Here is a 24,222-nt window from a genome sequence, read left to right on the forward strand (position 1 = left end):
GAGGCTGTTTCATTTTCCAATTTGCTCCCCCCGACGGTTTTTCTCTATTCGCTTTTTATGATTGCGAATTTGTGTACCTTTATGCTTGCCATCCCCCATGTTCCTTTGAACTTTTTCTTCTGAAATAGCCGCCACAATACAATTAAAAATCGCATCGAATCGCACTGTGCTGGGCACAATAAAATTGCTGACCCGAAAATTGGCATCTAATTGAATAAGTGTAGGTTCGATTTTCGCTCTCTGTCACCTTTCTCTGCTTTGTATTCGGTTCATTGAACGTTAAGTTTGATCGATCTGCCGGACCACTTCATTAAACCTAACACAATTAGCCGTCTGAATACGAAAAGTGGAAGTGGAGTGAAATAAGTTGGCATTGATAACATTACGTGGAGAAAGAGCCTCTTAAGTCTGGCCGTTTAACACGATTTTTATTTCGTTAAAATTACGCAACATATCAATTCTTTATGTTTGTGATGGGCAAGAAAGTAATCAAAACAATAAAAGAGGACTATTTATTTGTAAACTAAATGGAACAATTTGACCTTTTGTCGAAATACTTTTTGTTTTATTTTTCAACATTTTGTATTAGACAGCACAATTTATTTTTCACAATTTATTTATGAGCTGTGAAAAACTCCATTCGAGTTTAACATTTTGAAACCATACATTAGGCCCCATTCCCATTATCACCTCAAAAACAATCACCCTGAAGAGCCAGCATTAGTTGTGATTTATATGCGGTGGCCCAACACCAAGGATGTCTGGTGGTAAGTGCGATCCCGCCTGGCAATTACTTTCGCACACAAGACACGGCCAACCCAGTTTTGTTATTATCTGTGCGGAGAATCTGCGGATCGTAGGCCTCGCACAGTGGCACACTTACGAGCTCCGCCACTCGCAATCACAATCGCACTCACTCAGTCGTCCGTCATGTGGCACGTATTCGCATTTGTCATGGGAGGGGTAGGGAAATTGCCCCCTCGAACCGAAACACAATGCCAGCCCAGAGATCCAGAGATCCACAAAGATCCACAGACACTGGCACACACCTCGAAATTATTCGAAATTGCCATTGTTAGCGAAGTGGAGAGGGTTTTCTTCGGATTTTCACTTTCGTCGAGAGCGTTGTGCAGAAAATGTTGTGTTGTGCGGATAGGTGGCCAGGAAAGCCATACCGCTCGGCAGGCCAGCTGACGCTCAAGTGCGGGATCGCTTTTGGCCCAACAGCAGAGGCAGCGACAGAGGTAGTGGCAGCGGCAGAAAAATCAGCCCAGCAGCGATGAGAGCGAAAGTGCACGACACTGGGTCTCGACTTGGCCAAAAAGCCTGGCCAAAAAAAAAGAAAGAGCGGCGGAGAGAGCTCTCCAGCACATCCGACAGCGGGAAATCGGCGGTGCTGTAATAAGTTGATTGTGCGGTAATTTCGGTTTCACTTGCTTGCCATCCCACACAGACAGACGTTAACCCCACCGACACCAACACAGATACAGATACAGAAACAGTCACAGATACAGATGCAGATACAGCTTAAGATACAGATACACTCGGGCAGACGGAGACACAGACAGATGGCCAAGACAGCGCCTCATTATTGGCCTGCTCGCCACGCATGCGCAGTGCCCAGAAAGCAAAGTCGCATCATCATCGCCAAAGCGCCAAAGCCAAAGCCAAAGCCGAAACCGAAACAGAGACCCTCTCGCGGACACAACGGCGATGTGGTTGTGTTTGTGGTGGTGGCGTGCATCTGGCTGGATTTCTGTATAAATTGGTGATGCGGCTGCAGTGGTTCGTCAGTGAAGCATTTGATTTGGTCTAATAAACAGCAGCCTAGTGCAATCCGAGGATATAGCAACGTGAGGCATCCCCTAAAGCTGAGTCCAACTAATCCGTATAACTGAATCCCCGTTTCGTTTCTGTTTTCCCAAACCCCAAACCCCAAACAAACCAAACGATCAAACCACTCAACCACAGACCGAGGATTACTGTGAGATAGTGCCAAGTGCTAAAGTGAGTGTGCGTCGTGAACAAGAGCCGTGTAACCGCATCCGTATCCAGTATCCACTATCCAATATCCACTATCCATTACCCATACGCACCGTTGACCCGTGACTGCGCAGCCATGAAAGCCTTCATCCTAATGTCCTGTCTGGCGCTGGCCGCCGCTCGTCCTGAGGCGGGCTACAACTACAACCGTCCAGGAGGCGGCGGTGGATCCGGTGGTGGATTCGGAGGTGGCTCCGGCGGCGGATTCGGTGGTGGCTCCAGCGGCGGATTCGGCGGTGGCTCCAGCGGTGGATTCGGAGGCGGCGGCTTCAGCAGCGGCGGAGGCGGTGGCTTCAGCAGCGGTGGAGGCGGCGGTGGCTTCGGAGGCGGTGGATTCGGAGGCGGCTCCGGCGGCGGCGGCGGATTCGGTGGAGGTGCGTAAAGATCACTGGGAGAAGTAGGCTCAATGTAAAACACTTAATCCTCAGGTGGCAGCATCGGTGGATTCGGAGGCGGCGGCGGTGGTGGCACCACCCTGGTGCAGAAGCACATCTACGTGCACGTGCCGCCACCAGAGCAGGAGGAGGTGCGCCAGCGCCCCAACCTGCCCGTCGGCCAGTCGCAGAAGCACTACAAGATCATCTTCATCAAGGCCCCATCGCCACCCTCGTACCAGGCTCCGGTCATCCCACTGCAGCCCCAGAACGAGGAGAAGACCCTGGTCTACGTGCTGGTGAAGAAGCCCGAGGACCAGCAGGACATCGTCATCCCGACGCCAGCGCCCACGCAGCCATCGAAGCCGGAGGTGTACTTCATCAAGTACAAGACCCAGAAGGACGGCGGCGGATCCTCGGGCGGCTTCTCGGGCGGACTCTCGGGCGGCTCCGGCGGCCTCTCCGGCGGACTCTCCGGCAGCCTCTCGGGCAGCTCCGGCGGCTTCACCCAGACCAACACCGGCGGCGGGTACACCTCCGGCGGCGACGGCGGCTTCTCCGGCGGTGACAGCGGCTCCATCTCGGCCCCGTCCAGCAACTACGGACCGCCCGGCAAGTCCGGACCCTACTAAGCAGATCCTCAGCCCATCGAGAACTCTCCACTGCGAACTTCGAACTCGGCTCAAGCTGCTGACTAGTCCTGTCGTTGACACGCCCCCAAAACTCTCGCTCGAGAACCGCATCATCCACATCACACCCATTAACCGCCACAACACGATCTTTGACCACCATGTGTCCCCGAATTATCTCAGACTTTCATCTCCTTCAAAGGGGCGGCGCTTTCGCCCACGACTTTTGTACATAAAACGTTTTCCTCCTTCTCCTCCTTGCGCTCCTCCTTCATTTTCACTCACTCTGAACTAACATCGCTGGCATCTCAGCGTTTTCACCTTCAACTGAATTAGAGTCTAACCTTCAGCCCTGCCTGGGAAATTCTATTAGCTAATAGGCGACAAGGGCGGGTTCCTTGGATGGGAACCTCGCTTGGCGCCCGGAAGAGCGAATGATGATAATGATGATGATTTGTAGCAGAAGATGATTTAGCGGGCCTTCACATGCCCATACATATAAATATATACTTTAATTATACTAGGCCTAAGTACTTTATGCACAAAAAAAAAAACAACGGTGACAAAATTACGAAAAAAAAACTCAATAGTATTTTATTTTAATTTTGGCAGTCAGGGGAAATGGGGATTGGCTTTTATCCTTTGCGATTTCCCATTGACCTCTTTTTCCGCTCGTTTTCCGTTACCTAATTAAGCCCGTAAAGAAGGAAGTAGTACTAATTGGCCCTTTAAAGCGAACCTTCCCGCCCCAGGCGTTGTGAACTAATTAAAAAGTAATTTCTCGCCATTACTCGAATAGCTTGTGGATTCCTTAACTTGTAATTTTACGCATTCTTGAGGGTTGATAGTGGGAAAGGACAGCAGTTGACCAGCGATTTGAGTTCCTGTAATTAATTCGAATCCTTTCATGGTCAAGTTTCCAACTAAACTTTCTGTTTAGCTCCACTGATATTCGTGAGAAACTTTTTAAACTATTTTAGAGGCTCCGGTTTTGCAGTTCGTAAATCTAAGTGTTTTATTTCTCTCCGAACTTCTTTGTAGTTCAGAGGAGCAAAAACTTAATTTCTTTTATATGTACTTTGCAAACTGTTGCTCTGTTTTTTCTCAGTCATTACCAACGGCTTGGAAACACTACAATCCGACTGCTTTAATTTTGTTTGTGAATTTTGTTTATTTTTCTACAATGGTTTAATGCTTTAAGTATACAGACAGCATTGGCATTGTCATTGCCGCCCGAGCTTCTTCCTCTCATTTTCGCCCAACTTTGCCACTTTCACTTCGGCGCAATTGTTGCCGTTTCGGCTGCTGTTACCTTTAACCCAAATCAGCCGACTTTTTAATTTCAATAATAATTATGATTTGTTTTGAATATAAGAAAGTTTTTCAGTTTTACCAGAGATGTGTATTAAATATTTATTTAATAACGTTAAAGATAAGAAAAATTCAGTAGTTTAGCTTTGCAAATTCCAAGTGTATTTAACTGATTTCGCCCAATATATCTTTGAGTAATAAAAAAAGTTTATGAATTGTTTTTTGAACTACTTCGTGACGTATTCCCATTAAAATGGAGGAAAACGAAACAAGACAAATGGGCCGAAATGGGTTAACCAGCTGTTGGAGTCTATCTCTTACATGGCAGATCTCAGTTCGATTCGGAGTGTGCCGCTGCCTTTGTTCCCAGCCTCATAATTTACTGGCATATGCTTCGCTTCCGCCTGTCTGGGCCAAAAACTGAACCGCTGCCGTTGTCTTTGCCGGGGGTTTAGCCTCAACTACATTTGTTTGTTAGCACAATCGATGGCAATCCGTCATGCAAAACTTTGCCCTGCAGCTCATTTCTCCCAAACCGAGTGGAGTCATCACAGCTCTTTGTTTTTTTTATATTTCTGAAAGGGAATCCCAAAGCCATTTCATAGGTAACTTAAAAATAAATAATACAACATTTTGACGACATATGGAAACACTTCGGAGTAATCAGGAACGTTAATAGGTGTATTGTTCGATGCTAACTAAAGAGAAATTTAATTAGGATACTTAGCTGGGATACTGGGTCATGTCAAATGGTTCCTCAATATGTCTAATTAACTTTGTTCGACCTTGTCGGGTCCAGGTGTCGTAAATTGCGGAAAAACAATATCATTGATGCACTCTTCGGTGCACGTAGTGCTAATATTCCTGACTGGCTCGTAAAACGTTGAACGTGTTGTCCTGCCGGAAAGTTGGCCAAAACAAGGACATACCGTATCGCCAAGCGACCGTATATGGGAAATTTACCCGAACAAAGAGCCCTTGTGATTCACAGGGGAGTAAAAGGGGGAAATGAATTGAACATAGGCTGATCCGCCCAACAGCAAAACACACCCACTTGCAGTCCAGCTATTTGAAAAGTTTCTAAGTCCGCAACATTGATGCAAATTGGTGCACAGCCCTTCCGAAAGTCCTTTATTCGTTCCCTTTGGACATCAACGTGCCATTGTGCTAGAAAATTTCTCATGTGCTCTTTAAAAACTCGACTTTTGGATGAGGTTCAACAAATTTGCATTTGACTGGAGTGAAATCAGAATAATCCATACGGAACAACATATTGAAGCATGCAGATAAGGTGCCGCCTTGTTGTGACCCTCCAAATATTTTAAAGCAGCAATTTTTATTTATTTTATTTAGTTATAAAGCATAGAGATAAGTAGGGGAGAATATTTCAAAATTTAAATTGCATCTATGGCCAGACTTCATCACCAGTGTAATAAAAGCGATAACATTAATGATAATAAACGAGCTGGCGAAAAACCCAACATAAATGTCAGCACAAAAATACGTCGGGCGATAAAACAGTTCATGGGGAAAGGAATTGTTTAAAATTCAATTTTTCGGAGGGCTCAAGTCAAACATGAAGGAATCCGTGTCACAGACACCGGGGAGTAAATTCCTTATTATAAATTCCGTATGATAACCAACGACTGTCCCTCTTATTCACAAAAAATATAATATGTATGTATGTATGCTGTGTCATAAGCGAATCATTTTATGACCTTTACTTTTCACTCGGTGGGCGTTTGGGGCTTGGTTTCTGTTTGAGTGTCTTAACGCCTGCCACAGCCACGCCCACAATAAATCGCAGACGCAGTACTTCCGCGAGGTCAGCAGAGAAAAGCGAGAAAATGGGAGGGGAAGGTCGCACTTTCGGTTTCCTCGTTTAATTGACAGCTCCGAAAGGTTTATGACACTTTGGGTGGTTTAATTAATTGTGGGTATTTCTTAGTCGCCCGCTTCCTGCCACGCCCCTCTATGCGGCGAAGGCGCTGGGTTAATTATAATGTATGTAGGTCGTAAAATAAAAGTCGGCTCACGTACGCAAAAAGATACGGAATACTTGAAAAACTCCGCCAATGCGTTTCGTCAAAACCCGTGAAAACGTTGTGGCTTTAACTCTAGTCGCTTTTATCGCCCAATATGGCTTAACCAGAAGCTCTGGGAAATATAATATATGCCTGGTTTTTCTCAAGGCGCAATTTGCTATAAACTGGTTGCTTCTATTTTTGGCGGTCAAAGTCCGCCGTCGCTTTGTTCTTAGGGCCATAAACTTCCAAGCCTATAATTGTGGAGAACAAAATTCCATTTGGACTCCTCCCTTTTCCACTCCTAATTTGTATTTCGCTTTTCTTGCTTTTATTTAATTACATTTTATGACTTTGCGATGGTCATTTGGTTATTGTATTTGCGGCAAAAATTGTGTTAAAGTTATAATAAAATTGAGCCAAAATAAGTTTTAAAGAACAACAACTTTGAACAAAAGAGAACATTAATTTAACGCAAAAACTTTTTCTGTAAATTGCTGTGAAAATTAGTTGCTGATTAGTTTGGCTGCCCGTCGAGCAAATGGTTTAACGACCGTTTGATTTTGGCCATTTCATGGATAATAATTCAAGACTTGGGTGCGCACCTCAACATAGTTTCGGGACTCGAGATTTAAAATCCAAACTTCGTTTCTCTCCTTTTTTTGCCTGGCACTTTCGCAATTAAAAAGTGGGTTCAATTACCACAGCCTCAGACATGCGGGTGTCCAAGGGTCAGTTGTTATTACTGGGAATTGGTCAAGATAGCTTGGAGCACGAGCTAATCGATGATGAATTGATTAATGATCGTAAGCTTCGGAACTTTTTACGCTGATTGATCCAGTTGTTACAAACTATTTATTTCATTTTTATTTTTAGAGACACTTTCGGTGTGAAGCTGTGAATGAAATTTTGCTTTCAATTTTCTGCGAACTGTTTCTGTTTACTCACCATTCGCTTTCAGTGCCACTAAGCTAAGCAGATTGAAAAAAACGGAAAATAATAAAATTACATGGCTCGCCCAAAAAAATGCAATCAAACCAGTTAATGCGTATACTCCGCCCTTTTTTGCTGTTAATTGAAAAAGGGGTTTTTTTCGTTATAAACTTTAACGGAAATGAATGAAATTGGACAACACGAAAAATAAACAGTGTTTGTTATTTATCAGATGTAACAAATAGTGAACAATTAATATATGCCGTCAGTTACAAAACATAGTTACATGATTTAATAGCAACTGAATAGTTTTCTTTACCAAGAATTCATTTCGTCGTTTAAAATATCGATATTAAATCGAATTCCCTGCGCTTAAAAAGCAATCTACTACCCAGACGTCTCCCACATTAATTAAACAAACTAAAAGGCAGGCAGCTGGTCTTAGAAGTAGGAACCACTTGCTTCTAACGGACGTGTCGGGAAATTTAATTAGTGAGTTATTGGAAGGAGAACGATTGGAGAACGCTTTGCACCTCATTACGAGCAGCCTTTCCATCGCCATCGAAGTAGAGCCACCACTTTCAGTTCCATTTAAGCGGACTCAGCGAATCCAAGCTCATTTGTCAGCCTAAGACTTTGATGGCCCAGTTTCTAATGGCGGCCCTTGTTTTTGTGGGTGTGGGCATGAGCGAGTCCGAAACCATTTTGATGAATTACAACACGGGTGTACTGAGACTTAAACATGAGCTCATTTTTTATGTAAGCCCAGCCGCGACATTAAGTTTTTATAGGCGGGCTCAACCGTAACCGGTTCAAAACCAAAACAAATCGCCGAAAAGCCAAGTGCCTTGTGATTGCAGCTAATGCCGGCAGCCTCCGCACCGGCAATTAAGTCTTGGAACTGTCACGCCGAGGTGGCCAAAACAAACTGCCAAAATAAAGATGAAACTAGAGCCGCGGGCGATGAAACCCCAGCCGGCACATATGTCGTATGGCAGGAGAGCCGGCACTTCAGTTGGCGAGGGCACAAAGACTTCTCCATCGCCGGATGATGATGCAGTTTCCACCCACAAACGAAAAATACACTGCTCAAAAATAAACACAGTAAATTATACCATTCTATTTTGTATTGGCTCTAGATAACCTTTAAATTGTTATGGAAACATAAAATAATATTTTTTTTTTTTTGAATCTACATTACATGTTTTTTTCTGTGTGGGCGGGAGGGAAAGTTGGGTTGCAGAGTTCACCAGTCGGCGTACACATGTCCGGGCCAAAGGTCACCGCTGGCAGAGACGTGTGCCCAGACGCCAGGGGAAAACATCATGCACATATTTGTATAAACATTCATTACGAGCTTGCTTGGCTTCACTCTGTTTGCTCCCCGTGTTGTTGCTTTGAAGCGCGAACAACGGCGCGTATACTTAATGTTGACATTGCTAACACTCCGCGGCTGGACGACCAACTAACGAGGCATTAAAACGAATCAAATGGCCTCGTTGAGTACTCGTTAACGTTACCCGGCAACTGCAAACTGGAACGGGGAACTTTAGCTGAAAAGGGAGAACCGACTCGCAACAAAGGCGGCCAATAAAACGACTTGGCGAGTTCATAAAAAGCAATTGCCAGCTTGCCAGACGAAGAACTGTCGCCAGATGCACCAAGCTGACTTCGGTAAACATCAGGAGACAGAGATTCGCAACCAAACGGCCATCGGATCAATTCATAATCCCCCGCCGTTGAGCAAGATTCCGTTTACAGTCGCATATTCAGGCGATTACGCCAACATATTTGCATGCAAATATGATTCAATTTATCCCTTTGCATCTGTGCTTGTTTCAGAATTCAATTCAGATTTGGCATATGATTCGTTTATCGCCAGCCTTTTGCCCATTGCATCATCAACTGAAAATAGCCAGCTGCCTGGCTCAACTTAAAGAAATACACAAGATTTTTTATCAATATTATATTACTTTCTTATCTTATTATTTTTAGGAGAATATTAGGTTGCTATCACAAAAATTCTATTATATTCAATTAAATTATTTAATAACAACCCGAACTGTTTTTCGAGTGTATAACTGTATGCTTGTAAACTGAAGTTTACATCTTTGTCGTGGCTCAGTTTCAGGCCGTAAGCCATTATGTCTAGTTTCTTCAGGTGGTCACGTTAAAGGGACGTGGCCATTGAGTTCATCGTTAAAGTAAACTATGCCGTCATATTCGCTATTCTGTCTCAGGTCGATTGTATCTTTTGGCAGAATTGCAATTCGCCTGAACTTGATAACCTTTTTATAGTCTTTCAGGCATTAAAGTCCTGTGACTCACTGACAATATTATTAGTAGTTACAAGTTAAACAACATATGAATTTTACGCGTTTCCTTCAGGTGTCAAAAGGAAAAAATTCCGAACCCCGCGATGAGACATTTTTATAGCCCAATTGCGTGTTGAAATAGAGAAGTAAAATTTACGATTTCTGTGCGGAAAGGGGATGGGGTTAACATTCACTGCCAAGCCTAAAAGTAGGCCCAAATCATGGCTCACACATACAACGGCTTTATTTGGGTGCCAGTTCATAATTGCTTGCAGCATCAAAGCAAAACCTCGGTACTCAGACTTAAAGATGCCCCAATAAAAATTAGTTTGAAGGGGCGATAAAAGAAAGTCATTGCCCCCTTATATAAATAAACTTGAACTTCTTGGCCCAGTTTTATGATTCGCCATAGATTTTACGGCTTGGCGGGCTGCGATAAGAATAAATTTCACAACATGCGAGGGCGGTCAAGGTCGTAAAGCAAAACAAAAGCGGATGGAAATTCCTCATTGTATACGACCACAGACCTATAAATAAACTTTGGGTTTCGGGGTCTCAAACTTCTTCTTCTCCTCCTCCACTTGCAGATGATAAAGATGATGCTGACGGTTGTGATTGTATTTACCAGCTGCTGGCTGCCATTCAATATTTTGCAGGTGAGTATATAATGGCTTTAAGTGACTTAATTTGCTAACCAACAAAAGTTTAATGCAAAAAGAGTATAAAACTGGTTATGAATAATAGAATTCATATTATTTTTATTGTTAATCTACCTTTAGACATAGTATTTTAAATAATTTTTTTTTAATTTTTATTTTCTTTCCATAGCTTTTGCTGAACGATGAGGAGTTCGCGCGCTGGGTGCCGCTGCCGTACGTGTGGTTCGCCTTCCACTGGCTGGCCATGTCGCACAGCTGCTACAACCCGATCATCTACTGCTACATGAACGCCCGGTTCAGGGGCGGATTCCTGCAGATCATGCACCGCGTGCCGGGCCTGCGTCGCTGCTGCTGCCTCAATCGCTATCTGCGGAGCGGCGGCGAGCGGAGCTTTGAAGCTACCGGTGAGATGAACATCAAGTACCATCGCCAAGTCGGCGACCCTCTAGTCAGGAAACCTAAGATACGCATTAGGTGCTACCCCTCTTCACTTCGTAAACCGTATTGTTTCGATTTTGAATCTCTGAGTGTGTAGACCTTACGGAATCTGGACTTATTTTGTCCTTAGTAAACGTAGTTTGTTCCGTTCTTAAACAGCCTTGCATGCCGATCAAATAGCACGCAATCTCTCTACCGCATGAACCGCAGCACCAGCGTTGCCTTTGCTCCGATTAAACACTCTTTTTGCTAATATATATCCTTGTTTGTTTCCACTCTTCTCTGGTAAAATAAAAGGAACAGCCGCGGCCTTCCACCTCAATCGTATGAACACGTGCACCACCTACATCAGCACCCGGAGAAAGTTACGAGCGAATTCTATGCAAGCAGTAAGTTTGGTGTTTGATTTAAACCATGGTTGCCACTTTAGTGGTTCAAACATATATCTAAACCTTTATATTAGAGCCAATCTTCATGTGCCGAGACGTCAGCCTTGCGGTAGCTTCCATCGGAGCCGATGAATCACCTGCTCACCAAGAAGACAGCGCAGGTGATGTGCACGTGAACGGAAAGTGCACAGAGTTTTGAATAAAAAAAATAACGAATAAAACAACAACCAAAGAAAGAATCTCCCACAGAGTCCCGTCTGCTGAGTGTATATGTGTGCATGTGTGTGAATGTCCGAGTGTTTTACCTGTATTGCAAGTGTTAACTCAATGTATTTGTACTGAATGTATTTAAATGTACCAATGAAGAAAGTATAAGCTATTCACATAAAAATGTTTGATTGTAAGCAGCCAGTTCAAATAAACCCGCAAGTTATGCAATTTAATTTGTGTATTTTAAGCTGTCCCTTCAAAATCGTAGCCTACACTTGAGCTGTGAACTCGGAGGGGTTCAATTGAAAAGCGTTTACCATTTATTTGCACCACCATTAAGAACCGTGCAAAAGACACCTGTATAATTGATCTAAACTTACGGCTAACTAAGTACAAACGGGTAGAAAAATCACTTGACTGTTCCTGTTTCAATTGCTTGTTCGTTGAGCATGCCAATTACCAAATGCGGCACTTGGGCTGGTTGGGGTTCATGGGAGTGCCTCTGGCGCACTTGAAGGTCCTGGCGAATTCCTCCGAATTCGAGAGCACTCCCCGCAAACGCATCTGGCCTGGACAATGCGAATCGCTGAGGGCGTACCTCGATGCTGCCGGCGTGTAGGTTTCGCACCACAGGTTCCCGAACGATATGAAGAAGAGCTGCTCGTGGGAAAAGTGCTCCAGTCCCGGCAACTTGGACTTCTCCCGCCCAACTTCTTTAACGTAGAGGCGATACGCGTAGAAGGCCTCGCGCATTCCACCGTTGTCCGCGATGTTCTCGCCAAGAGTTAGTTCCCCATCGATCTGAAAAGTACGTATATAAATATTATATGTAGGTATAAGCTCAAAGAAAAGGTAAGTAAGCATTAAGCCTATGGAACATGAAGAAATTTAACAAAACCGATTACTTACATATTCATCAATGTCCGCGAGATGGTAGCGACTATACTGCTCCACAAAGCACTCGGTGCGGTTTATGTACTCATCGATGGTCCTGTTGGACCACCACTCGACCATGTTCCCTGCCCGATCGAATCTCCTGCCGCTGTCATCAAATCCGTGAGTCAGTTCGTGGCCCAGAATTGTGCCAATCGAGCCATAATTGAGCGCCCTGCCAAGGACACAGACCAACAATCGGGTTAGGGCCATTCCGATGGGGTGGGATTAGTGCAAGGTGGGGATGAGAGTGCGGGAACGTGCCTGTGGCTCAGTTTCGCTATCAGTGTGCTCAGTGCTCAGTGCTCGGAACTCAGTGCTCAGTATTCAGTGGTATTCCTGAACGGACTTACTCCAGACCGAGGTCGTAAAACGGGTATTGCAAAATGGCAATGGGCACAGCTGCAAAATAAGATAGTGTCAGGATTAGAGGCTCTACACATGGTTGTTTTCATAAAAAATGTTTTTAATTTCCAAATAAATGTTTTAAAGAAATATTTATACTTAGTTCTGAAGAGTTAGGATATTATTAAATTTTAAGAAAACTCTCTTTGTTCAGTAGTTTTCACATTCAGTATGACTTTTCTCTGAGTGTACTCACTGATTGCATTCGATTGAAAAGTGTGGAAGGCATTCACATTCGAAGGGGACGTCGCCCAGCCAATGGGCTCCGGCTTATCCATTTCGTTCAGCTTGTCCATCATCTGCCAGTGGACGAAGTCCATGAGGTTCTCCAGGTGGGTGCTGGTGTTCACCTCCACCCCCTCGTAGTAGGCATTCAGCACGGTGGCATTTCGCAGCCAGGATGGGAAGCCAATGAAGCTCTTCATTTCCGCCGACTTTTGGATGGTCTTCCGCTTGGTGGCCGCATCCATCCAGGAGGTGGCCTTCACCAGGCGATCGAAGGAGCGCCGTATGTCGCTCAGCATCCGCTCCACTCTGGGTAACTTGTCCCTGGTGAACTCCTCGTCTGCCAGGACATAACTCACTGCCATCCCGAACAGACTGTTGACTCCGTTGGCGCAGTACAGGGATCGCGGGGTGCTGCCCTCCGTTCCGATGGCCAGCCTCATGTACTCCGAGTGGAGCAGGCGCATCGAGCTGGAAGTGTGCAGGACCAGCTCCTCGACGGTGCTCAGCCACAGGTAGGACTCGATATGGGAGGCAGGGGTCTCCTCCAGATACTCCACCACTTGCTGCAGATACATTATGTCCGCCTGGCTGGTTATTATTGTCAGATTTCTGGTCATTTGGACATTGTCCGCGTGACGGGTTCCTTTGAGGATCAGTTCCATGTATTGCACCCAAATGGGTAATGTTTTTGGGGCAATGTTCTTGTCTGTTTGATTTTGCAGATCCAACAGAGATATGTAGATAATATCATCAGCCGGGTTCTTCGAGGGCTTGGTAATGTTCTCGGCTTCTTCTTTTAACTACAGGCAATTATTTGTTGAATGAAGCACAATCGTTTTAGAGAGTGGATGCACCTACCTCATGGACTTTCCTTGCCACTTTAACGCCCTGCTTAACCAACTCGGTGATGCCCAGAGTGGCCTCCTCCTGGTTCACATTCGGATCCACATAGAGCAGATACTTCTCGATGACCTTTCGCACGTAGTGGAGATAGGCTGCCATTCCTGCGCTGGTCTGCTTGGCCGCCTCCTCCTCCTCGCTCTCCCGATCCTCCTCGCTGTCGTCCTCATCATCGCTGTTTTGCATGAAAATCGTTTTCCGGTGTATCTTGCGGAGCAACTTGTGGGAGTCATCGTTGTTGCTGTGAGTAAAATGGATTTATTTATCATAATAACTGTCAAGCAATAAAAATAACTATCCGACTAAGGGTCCTTTAAAATTATTTAATTCATAATTAATTTATCTTTTCTAAGTAACCACTCACAATGGAAAGGCTGAGTCAGTTTCCGGAGTTCCTAGCGCAATGCGGTTGATGGTTCGATTGAAGGGATCCGGAAAGACGTCAAATCCTATTATTAAATCCATACTTAGATGTTGTTTAATGGCCACAATGGAGTGCAGCCAGTTGTAGCTGACATTGGCAGCCTCTGTGGCGAACTTGGAACCACTTCCTAATGTTAGGTTTAAAGACGAGGGCAGTACGGGCAGTCCAAAACGCAGCAGATAGCGCACCAGTGGCTCCAGATCCCTCGTGTCCAGCAGCTTGGTATCCATACAGGCCCGGTACATCGTCTTGGCCTTGCCCACCGCCTCCGGCTCCGACTTGGTGATATTTGAGCGCAGGAACTCCCGCACCACGCGCATTATGTGCGCCTGCCGCTCCCGGAACCAATCGTTCGAGGTCACCGAATCCGGTCGCGGATGCTCGTTGGCCCACCTGCCACAGGTGAACTGGTAGAAGTCCTCGCAGGGATCAGTCTGCTCGTCCATCGCGTAGATGAGGCTGGCCGCTGTGCGGATGCACTCCTTGCTCCGGCAGATCGAGCTGGATTTCTTAACTACAACGGTGAGAAGAAGGCAATAGTAAAGGGCAAGTAGAGAATTCTTCAGTCATCACAAATGTCGAGCAAAATGCATAAAGGCTAAGCAATATTGCAGTAATGACGAGCAAACCCATTTTTTAGAAATTTGGAAAGGCCCAAAAAATACAAAATTAACTATTGATTAGAGAATTAAAATACAAACTTGTTTTGCCACTTCAAAATCTGATTAAAATAAGAAATGGCTTAGGAGTTGTGAATTTTGGTCTATTTTCAGCAAGACCATTTTCTGAGCATACGAAAAGGGGTAAATTGTCCAAGTTTTTGATGGAGTGTTTTTCAAAAATGTCCAATGGATTGCAGAAAATTAATTTCGGGGAGAATATACTTACGGCTTAGGCTTACGACTATGATTGCTATCAGCAGAACGATTACAAGAGCCAGCAGTCCACCCAGCACCACTTTGTGGTAATAACTCCGGCGAAACCTGCAGTACAGCATTAATGAAAGACAATGAAAAAGTTGGAGGGAGTGCACTCACTTGGATTGAATGCCAATTAGATTTGGGGATATGGGCTCGTAGGGCAGCTGCTTTCCATTCGCACTCTCCGTGGCAGAATTGTTTCCATGTCCATTAGCAGCTGCGTTTCCATTGCCACTGCCAATGGCTCGAATGGGTGCCGAAAGAAGGCTGAGGTTACCTGAAATTGGATTTTAACAATCTTTTATTGTTGTCCAAAGACTAAGCACTAATTGGTCTCTGCCGGAGCTCAATTAGATTTGAGAAATCGAAGGCAGATAGACAGAGACAGGTTTTATTAACGCTAATTAGTCAAATGTTGTCAATTGTGTTTGTTTTTTACTCAACACAACAACCCACCACCCACCACCTGTCGTTGTTCGTGTGTGCCTCGACTTATCTTGATCTGCCGCAATTCGCTGTCTCTGTCGTCATCGGACAGGTGGGCTTCCTCCACCCGGTGTCCCTAATCGCCTGGCTAATGCATACACCTGTCACAGAAAAAGTCCTGTAAGTGTGGACAATCCTGCCGCAGACAAAAAGCGTTAGGAGCTGGTGACAACGTCCGGTTCAATGGCCCCAAAACATTTCGCGTGTCCGGCAGCAGTTTAACCCATTTTAAAAAATCAAAGCCGATTAAAAACACGAACCAATCTTAAATTTGCATGTGAAATAAGGACAGTAGAATCTCGCTTGGTCAAATAGCCCTAAATGCATCAAAGTAATATTTACATATAGGCATTCAGCAAATTGTCAATTGTAATTGTCTGTCAGTACGAAATTTGTCATCACAAAATTCAAAATTCGAATAAAAATATTTCATAATGTTTTTCTCTTTGTCCGCGCTAATAATAAATAACTCCGAAATCGAGGCGAATCTTTTTGGTATGGCCGATGATGTCTACAGCACTATCGAAATATTCAAGGAGGCGGTCAAATTCGAGGCTAGGATCGCTAGACCTTATAAAATGGTGGAGAACATCATAGACTGTTTAGTGTTCATGGTGGTGGCTCTAATGATCGTGGCTTTTACCATGCACGATCGAATTGTAGCATTGAGAAAATGTTCCAGGATCAGTAAAATAGTTAGCCAAAGGGCTCTTGGGAAGGAAAAGAAGAGGCGTCATCAAAATAAAGATTCCAATACTTCTCTTCTCAAAAATAATAATGGGAATGCTGTGGAGCCAGAAGAGGACGAGAGCATTGGAAATCCTGAAATTCTAGCAAATGATGACGACACAATTACGCTTCAACCCTTGGATAATTTACAGAATCAGAAGAGCGCCATGGTCGGAACTCCCAAATGGGCCGAAAACTGGCTGTCCACCATTCGCAATAAAGCAATCGGATCGATTTTCGATGGCTTGTTCCGGTAGAACAAATGACACGTCACACACTATGAATACGTGACCCAAAGATCTTTGAGGTTTTGCGGTTAGCGATTTGTGTCGGGTATTGACCGTAGTATTGATGTACCACAAATTGCCTTAATATAACCATATAATATCATGATCATGAGTCATTAAAGTGTAAATGCAATTTACTTAAGTTGCAATAAAAAAGCTTAAGAAAGCCTTTACCTTTTGCTAACATGTCGTAATTCAATGGCGTTGGAAAGAGAATAAGCATTGCATTTTAAAATAAATTGTGAAGGCATAAAATTGAAAGTGCTTTATTTGGGAAATATTATATATATATTAACATTCAGATTCTCACCCGGTGTTTGCAATCTCTGGAGTGGCTGGAGGGTCTGCTGCTGCAGATTGTCGCCAAAGAAGCCATGGTTGACGTTGCCCGTAGTCCAGATGCGGTTGCGATCCTCCATTGCCATCGCATGAGTCAGTCTAGTCGGCAGATTAATGCATATTCCGTGTGATTTTTCTGCTGGTTTTACACTAAGTACTGGTGATTTTCCTAGGGCCTCCGGTGCATATCAATGAGCTCCGGAAAAGCTTTATCCGAATGCACGTCACAACGCCCACATGTTGCGCTGATGCAGGGAACGGTTCAAGACGAAGTGGGAACAGCTGGCCGCCAGCTTATTTATTTGCTCATTACTCTGAACTTGTTTCTCCTACGGCCAACAGCAGGCAGTTGCATAATTTGACATTATGTGAGGCCGAAACAAAAGCTGGGGAACTGCAGGCCGAGAACTCTGGAAAAATCGACTCGAAGTGGAGTGGAGCCAGTGCAGCGGGCGACTAGACTGAAACAGCGACTACCGGCGTATTGGAGTCCGGGCGTCGCTAACCGAACGTATTTATACTGGCCCAATACCAGCGCCAGCAACCGAATAACAACAATACGGCTGGCAGTGGCAATAGTACTGCCAACAAACAAATCAGGCAACCCCCATTAACTCCTTCGGCCATGCAAATGTGCTGCGGCAATTACGAGCCACCAATGCGACCCACTCGCCCAATTCCATTCCCACCGAAAAACGCCGACACTGTCTGACTGTCCTGCATGTTGTCCGTGTTGTTGTTTCTCTTATCCATTATAGTTTGGGTCGATTGATTTTAAATAACGCTCCAAAAATTATTCCAAGAGTTTCTGAAGTCATATACTTATAGAAGACATTTCCAGAAATGATTCATTTAAGTACATATTTTATTTTAACCACAAATATTTAATATCAACAAATTATTTTAAGACCAGTGTGCATTCTTCTTCGTTTGTTAACTACGTAATTACAATTTTAACACAAGTGTAGAAACTGCTTTTTTTTACAAGTGCTAGAAATTCTGAATTCGCACACCTTCCCTTTGTAGAACTCCAATAGTTTTAAAGTGTTTTAACAGAAGCCGTGAGTTGCAATCTGCTTAAGTGCTTGTTGATTCATTGGTAGAGTGTAATCCCTGATTAAACACAAATTCTTTACTTAATACATGACAAACCCACCGTGCTTCTGAGGTAACCAGTGTTCGGATACAAAGTCCGAGTTGTTTTCTCAGCGAATCAAAACAGACACGAACGGACGGGAAGTGACCACGATCCGCGGGTTGAAAACAGTGGCGTAATGAGAAAAAGTACATTACAAAGGGCACCGGAATCCTATATATAAATTCCGCTGGGGAAGATATATGGATGGTTGCTAATTGATATGGGCTCAGGTGAGTGCGCATTGGGAGGTGCATGATTGATGACCCTGGGCAAGGCCCAATCGACCAGGACACGACACTGGTTTTGGCCAAACGGAAGGGACACCTAATAATAGTAATTAAATGGTGGCACTTTGCCCGCCCACGAGGAATCCACAAGCATTCGCATTGTTCGCCCTAACTTTGACATAGTTTATTGTGTCCGGGAATCAATAAATAGTATTGATTTCCACATGTGCCGCCTCAAGAAACATCGCGCATACGCCCCGCTGTCAGCAAGAAACTCCAAGAGCAAACGGAGCATGTTATCCTTCTCCCGGCGGAAGCCACCCCTTCGGGATTGTGTTTACACTCACTGGGGTGTAATTGGTCTGCACTGCGGGGTGAACCGAATTATTGTTAATAAGCAAAAAAACTGTCCACCAGGTACTCCCCGATGGGTTCAAAGAACTTTACTTTGCTGGCATGTACTTGCATACATTTATTATACATATCTTTTTTTTTACCATACAGTTTTCACATTTTTCTTTTTTTTTTTGTATTCTAATTATAATTGCATGCACTTCTAGCTTAGACATTAGACGAGGAAGCCAAAAACGTTTATATGACACGAATATGTTTACGATGACTCGATTTAAAATTCTAAATTAATATGCGCATTAGTCTAAGTGTGGTTTCTGCGCTCGAGGGCAGATTACAAGTGGGATTTTTTTTGTGCACAGGAGTTGGACCTCTTTCGTACAGATTATAAAATAAAACAACGACCCCTGGACAGTTTGGCCTGCCATCCTGTGGTGGGTGAAACTCTATGCTGCAAAGAGAAGAAGGGAAACAATTTTTCATATTAGGGATCTAGTTGACTTTGTGCCAATTTCAAAAACAGTTGAATGTTAGATACGCTATAGTCAGTCTGTCTCCATCGATCACAGGAAACGCTCTTGAATTTCATTTGAATTCGTTGAGAAGCATTATTTGAGAAGCTTAACTTTTGCGTGTTTTTGTGCATTTGCGTATTGTCTGGCGCGATGGATCGCGCCTTTGGAAACTTGGAGAACAAGTTCAAGTGTCTGGTGAAGGCGGAAGGCAAGGGAATGGCCCTCAAGTTGGTTGGATTCTACGCCGTCGGCTGGACCCTTCGAAAGTTGGTCAAGTGATGCCTGTTGGTCGTTCTCGTTTTTCCGTTACCCGTATTTGTCGCCCCTTTGAAAATTCTATGTACGAATAAATTGCGGTTTCACCTCATAATCACATTTTCGCAGCCATCGACTGGAGTTTCAGTGTGTCTTCAGGCCACATTTGCAGCAGGAGGGAATCTGGAAGGTCTCCTGCACCACGTCTAGATTGCCGTCGTTTTTGATGCTGGCCAGGTTTCGAAGGACGTAGTGCTGCGTGCAAGTGGGCTTGTAACTTTGCGGAAAGTTGGAGGTAAACTGGCAGGGCTCCCCGGCTCCTCTGGATGAGTGAAATAAAAAGATTGAGAGTTGACAAAAAAAACCGGTTTAGGCAAAAATGGTTAACTTCAGATTCGACTCACTCGCACTCCTCGATCTGAATAGCCTGCTTGTACTCCTCGTTATTGACGATCAACTGCCAGGTGTTGTCCGACTTCAGACCCTTCTTCGGATACATGTATCTGCGGTTGCTGTTGCAGAGGTACGTCAGATCGTCGGAGCCCACGCGGGCACTCACGTCAGTGGGCTGCAGCTCGTCGCTGAAGAACTTGGAGAAGTTTTTCTCCAGCTTGTGCTTCAGGCTAGAAAGGTCCGGATAGTCGTCCACATGGATGCAGAACGACTTGGAGGCCTGGTTGCTGCTGTTTCCGCAAGGCTGGTGGCGTTGAGTCACACTGATCTTGGCTACGGAATCGGGGAAGACAAAGGCTAAAATTAGGCAAGCGCCAAAGGCAGTTGGCCAGTGAGTATGGGATCGATTTAGTTGTTAGTTGCAAGGCATGTATCGAATGTAGCTGAGCCAATACATATATACGGATATATGTTGGATTTGAATACTTACAGTCAAAGGGGCGGTGTTGGCGTGCCGGCTGGTCCGATTGCACCTCAGAATTAGTGCCCTGCAACGAGAGGAACGTTTCGTTAAAGACCAGATTCAGCTTGCCGTCCGGGGAGCGCTGCACTTTGAAGGACTGATCCGGCTGGTTCAGGCTGTGATACTGATGATAATGGCTGTTCGGTTGGGGAATCGGTGACTGATTCTGATTCTGGTACGCGTCATCGTGCATGGTCGTTATGGGCATGAGGGGTGCACTGTCCGCGGTCGTTGTCTGTGTGGGTAAAATTCAATCGTGTCAGTCTTTAACCGAAGGGCAAAAAATACACAAAGACAACACAACCCAACACAAGATCAAATGAGCGATGAAATGGATATGCAGTATAGGATGTAGGATACACAAATTCGCTTATACATTTATGAATCACCTTAGATCACCTTAGCTCAATAATACCTCAACATTAGGTTTTTCAATTCATGTTATCTTTAACTTACATAATGCTATAAAAATCAGAGGCGATTTTATAAAATGCATGCACTTACATTATTAAAGAGTATAAGACCCGGTTTATCGTTAACTACAAAAACCGAATGAAGTAATTCCTCTACATCCTTGGCCTGGTAAAAGAAAAAGACAAGACAAAAGGCTTTAGTCCCGGCTTGGAAATTTTGGCTATAGATACATAAAAGAGTTCGGGATTTGGGGAAAGGAAAATGTGGCTTTATTTCGGGACACCCTGGCACGGATTTGCCCACACCTTGTAATCGGCACACAGCTTTATAATGTGTTCGTCGGAATTGTTGGAAGGCTTAGAAATCCTGGTGCACAACAAATCCATCAGCTTCTTTGCTTCATGCTCGGCCTCGAGTCGCTTCGAAATTTCGCTACTGATACAAAATATCTGAAAAATACAGGTGAGAGTTGTGTTTGCGGTTCATCAACATTGCCAAGACAACGGAGTACATATTCGTGGGTCATTGTTTGTTGGTTTGTTCCACTCTCTAACTCGCTATATTCTGCCCTCTCTCACTTTTATCAAAACTTCATTTGCGTATTTGAAAAGTTTGAACAGCTGTTTTCCGGGCAGGCGCAGTTTTTCTCCCGGCATCGCTTCTCTATTTGCGTTGAGTTAGGATCCGAACCCCGTGTTTGAGTTCTAAATCTGAACCCATAATTTGGAAGAGCTCCCCAGAGTAGTTATTGAAACTGAGAAAGAAATGTCTTGAGGAACAGATCGCGGTTCAGTTGGCAACTAAAGCCAATGACAACCAAATGGTTTTGATAGGTCAAAAAGTAAATGCGAATGAAGATTAGTTGTCGAGGTAGAAACTGATCCACATGAGCTGGACAAATATTAACAATTTTGTATATAACCTTTATAACCTTAGACCAATAAAAATATATTCGACAAAATTCGACTAATGAGATTAGCTCCCGAAGCAAAAAACATGGTATTTCCTTGAAAAAAGTAATTTTAGAAATTATCTTTATACTGTTTGAATAAATAAAAGCAACATAAATATGCACTTGTAGAAAAAAACCTTGATAAAGCGCTATAAAGCTTCTAAGGCCCTCCGCACATTCCCATATAAGCTCGATTATTATTCTTCACTCCCAAAATAAATAAAGATTTTGTTTGCTTCTAAAATTCCTTAACATAAGTTTAGGAAGTTGGGTCTGCCGGGGACGTATAAAACCCGATTAAAAGTGCAGCCCGATATGAACTTGAGGCCCGATATGAACTTGCCCGAGAATTTCTCGGAATGTTTTTCCCGGAATTTATCGCGATTAAAAGCCTTTTGGTTGATCTAAGGCAAGCATTGAATTTTTTCATATATACATTTTTCCATCTCAGTTTTTGGTTTTCCATGAACCTATTGACACTTAGTCAGAACTTAAAACGATCTTTGAAACCTGTTCGGTTTGGAATTTGCTGAAAACCTGGATGCTTAACGGATTTTTCTATGTCCAGTTTCATTCAGAATTATTATTTCAGATTAGTTGTTGTTCACACAAAGATAATCGACCCTTTTGTTGGCAGTAAATTACCTTGAGAATCGTGTGCAGAATAAATGGCATTATTGATGTCAAACAATATTATTGCAAAGCCGATGATGTGCATTTATTAAGCCGAGAATGAAAATTGCACATAACTCGCCATTGGCAATGCGAACAGGTTTTCAATCTCTGACTTAATTTGAACTTGAAAATACCCTTCGGCGTATGGAAATGCTAATACATCTACGAAAAATTTAAAGTAAACCAAAACCAAATCGAATTTTGTTAGGGAACAATCCATTGCCCGTTAGAGTTAGGGGAAGCAGAAAGTAGCGAAGCACAGAAAAACAGAAAGACAGTCGAACTCTCATAACTGAAACAATCACCTGCCTCTCATTGAACCGACTTGTGAAGATTTAAGGTTACAGTAACGGAGCAAAATATTATTTACTATTTTTTTTTTAGGTGTGACACGAATGAGAAAAAGTTCCAAACAATAAATGACATCAAATTTTGTTTTGACTATTAACATTTAGAGCGTAATAAATTTTCTGCTTTTACGATTCGAGGAAGAACGTTAACGTTTGAGACTCCTATTTTATGGTCTCTTCTCATTTTAAGAACACTATTAGAAGCACGGTGCCAGTTATGGAGGTTCGACTGTTATGAAATTTCAAAAAAGAGTGCTTACCGTGGTAAATACGACGAAGAGCAGGACCAGGATTTTTAGAAGTAATGTCCACACGGGCGCCATCATGATTGAAATCGGGGGGATCAGGTGGGTATATAACTATATTAATCTATACTGTGGACGGCGACCGTCTGCGTCTGGGATTATTATACAGCAGAAGGAGATCGGCGGATCGGCGGTGGCTTATACCAATTTTCTTATTGCTACCGTTTTTTTTTATACCGACACCGTTGTTGTTGTTGTTGTTGATCTTTTTTTATGGGCTCTGCGTATATATAAAATAAACAAACTGGCACGACTAAATGTTAATGCCGGGCTTTGATATTGGTAGCGGTTACTGTTGCCGTAGTTGTCGTCGGCGGGTATTTATTTATAAATATTTTGTGGCTCTTTGTGATATGTTGTCTATTCCGCTTTGTTTGTTTCCTTTGCACGCTTTCGAGTCACCGACAGACAGACACTTCAATTAGTCGGTTTGCTTTTCACTTTAGTTTCGCTCTCGCCGCTTTTTAGTGGAACCGTTTTTGGCCGGGCGCTGATTTCGATTGTCCAAGTTGGTAATCCAATTTTGCGAAGACCGCTTGCTCTTGAACTTTTCGGTTCTGTGCGCTGACGGGTAGTGACGAAAATCGCGAGATGCCTGCGCTTTTATGGGCTTATAGCAATCTGCCACCGATCTTGCGCTTCACAAGCGACGCGCGCTGGGATTTTCCGACAAAGCCGCAGAGGTACACCGCCGATTCCCCCCGGAGATCCAAAGGCATTAACTTAACTCGGTATCGATTTGTCGCGATCGAGAACACACGACAGCGAGAGTGGACGACTGGTAGGCAACTGAACGTTCAGACTCGAAGATCTCCGCCGCGACGCTCGGCTCCCCAAACAATTGCCAAGTGCAGCTCAAGCCGACGCTTGCGAGAGTGCGAGCGGGAGAGGGAGAGGGAGAGGGCACTGGCAGCGGGGAGAGAGCGGGACGGGATGGGATGGAGGGGAAAGAAGGGGAGAGGTGGGGCGGTCTGATTGGATTTTATCACAGCTGACTACGCCTCTAAATAAGTTTGCGTCTCTCCACAAACATTTTGAGTCATCTTACACTTCGAAAAAAATAGGGATACCAAAACCAACCCACTTTGATTGAACAAGCTTCAAATTACATTTCTAACTTATTTATGATTGCTATATAAAAAAGAAAT

The 24,222-nt window shown here is 44.0% G+C and overlaps 6 protein-coding genes across 17 annotated transcripts in view; 4 read left to right on the forward strand and 2 right to left on the reverse strand.

The window, feature by feature from the left end:
- LOC108086537 (RYamide receptor) overlaps positions 1 to 11,558 on the forward strand; it is a 57,920-nt gene extending 46,362 nt beyond the window's left edge. The window contains exons 5-8 of one of the 2 annotated variants that reach the window (XM_017183474.2): positions 10,217 to 10,285; positions 10,458 to 10,762; positions 11,024 to 11,115; positions 11,190 to 11,558. In XM_017183474.2, the coding sequence (XP_017038963.1) occupies positions 10,217 to 10,285; positions 10,458 to 10,762; positions 11,024 to 11,115; positions 11,190 to 11,314 (591 nt within the window). In that variant the 3' untranslated portion in view covers positions 11,315 to 11,558. The remainder of the gene's footprint in view (positions 1 to 10,216; positions 10,286 to 10,457; positions 10,763 to 11,023; positions 11,116 to 11,189) is intronic. The other variant, XM_017183475.2, reaches the window with a different exon arrangement.
- LOC108086545 (glycine-rich cell wall structural protein) lies at positions 1,786 to 3,628 on the forward strand. The gene is made up of 3 exons (XM_017183483.2): positions 1,786 to 1,853; positions 1,972 to 2,417; positions 2,472 to 3,628. Exons 2-3 carry the CDS (start codon positions 2,120 to 2,122, stop codon positions 3,047 to 3,049), a joined length of 876 nt encoding a protein of 291 aa, XP_017038972.1. The 5' UTR covers positions 1,786 to 1,853; positions 1,972 to 2,119; the 3' UTR covers positions 3,050 to 3,628.
- Positions 11,559 to 11,628: 70 nt separating the features above from the next.
- Positions 11,629 to 17,442, reverse strand: LOC108086534 (neprilysin). The gene is made up of 9 exons (XM_017183471.1): positions 16,948 to 17,442; positions 15,253 to 15,412; positions 15,104 to 15,198; positions 14,156 to 14,729; positions 13,750 to 14,032; positions 12,860 to 13,691; positions 12,612 to 12,660; positions 12,235 to 12,433; positions 11,629 to 12,126 (listed from the first exon to the last, which is right to left on the reverse strand). The coding sequence occupies exons 1-9, from the start codon at positions 17,060 to 17,062 to the stop codon at positions 11,782 to 11,784; spliced, it is 2,652 nt and encodes an 883-aa protein (XP_017038960.1). The 5' UTR covers positions 17,063 to 17,442; the 3' UTR covers positions 11,629 to 11,781.
- Positions 16,000 to 16,821, forward strand: LOC108086546. The gene has a single exon (XM_017183484.2). It carries the CDS (start codon positions 16,056 to 16,058, stop codon positions 16,605 to 16,607), a length of 552 nt encoding a protein of 183 aa, XP_017038973.1. The 5' UTR covers positions 16,000 to 16,055; the 3' UTR covers positions 16,608 to 16,821.
- A 1,346-nt stretch (positions 17,443 to 18,788) lies between the features above and the next one.
- Positions 18,789 to 23,876, reverse strand: LOC108086589 (protein spaetzle). 11 transcript variants are annotated; one of them, XM_017183552.2, is made up of 8 exons: positions 23,030 to 23,876; positions 21,098 to 21,241; positions 20,883 to 20,957; positions 20,467 to 20,613; positions 20,346 to 20,403; positions 19,867 to 20,188; positions 19,571 to 19,784; positions 18,789 to 19,143 (listed from the first exon to the last, which is right to left on the reverse strand). In XM_017183552.2, the coding sequence occupies exons 1-7, from the start codon at positions 23,093 to 23,095 to the stop codon at positions 19,607 to 19,609; spliced, it is 990 nt and encodes a 329-aa protein (XP_017039041.1). In that variant the 5' UTR covers positions 23,096 to 23,876; the 3' UTR covers positions 18,789 to 19,143; positions 19,571 to 19,606. The 11 variants fall into 11 exon arrangements, with proteins under 11 accessions (XP_017039041.1, XP_017039040.1, XP_017039045.1 ...); XM_017183551.2 differs by having other exon boundaries at positions 19,867 to 20,212; XM_017183556.2 differs by lacking the exon at positions 20,467 to 20,613.
- On the forward strand, positions 19,224 to 19,577 carry LOC108086590. Its single transcript, XM_017183560.2, has one exon. The coding sequence runs from the start codon at positions 19,358 to 19,360 to the stop codon at positions 19,484 to 19,486; it is 129 nt and encodes a 42-aa protein (XP_017039049.1). The 5' UTR covers positions 19,224 to 19,357; the 3' UTR covers positions 19,487 to 19,577.
- Positions 23,877 to 24,222: the final 346 nt, after the last annotated feature.

The sequence above is a fragment of the Drosophila ficusphila genome, unplaced genomic scaffold, assembly GCF_018152265.1.
Source record: "Drosophila ficusphila isolate 14025-0441.05 unplaced genomic scaffold, ASM1815226v1 contig_791, whole genome shotgun sequence".
NCBI lineage: Eukaryota > Metazoa > Arthropoda > Insecta > Diptera > Drosophilidae > Drosophila > Drosophila ficusphila.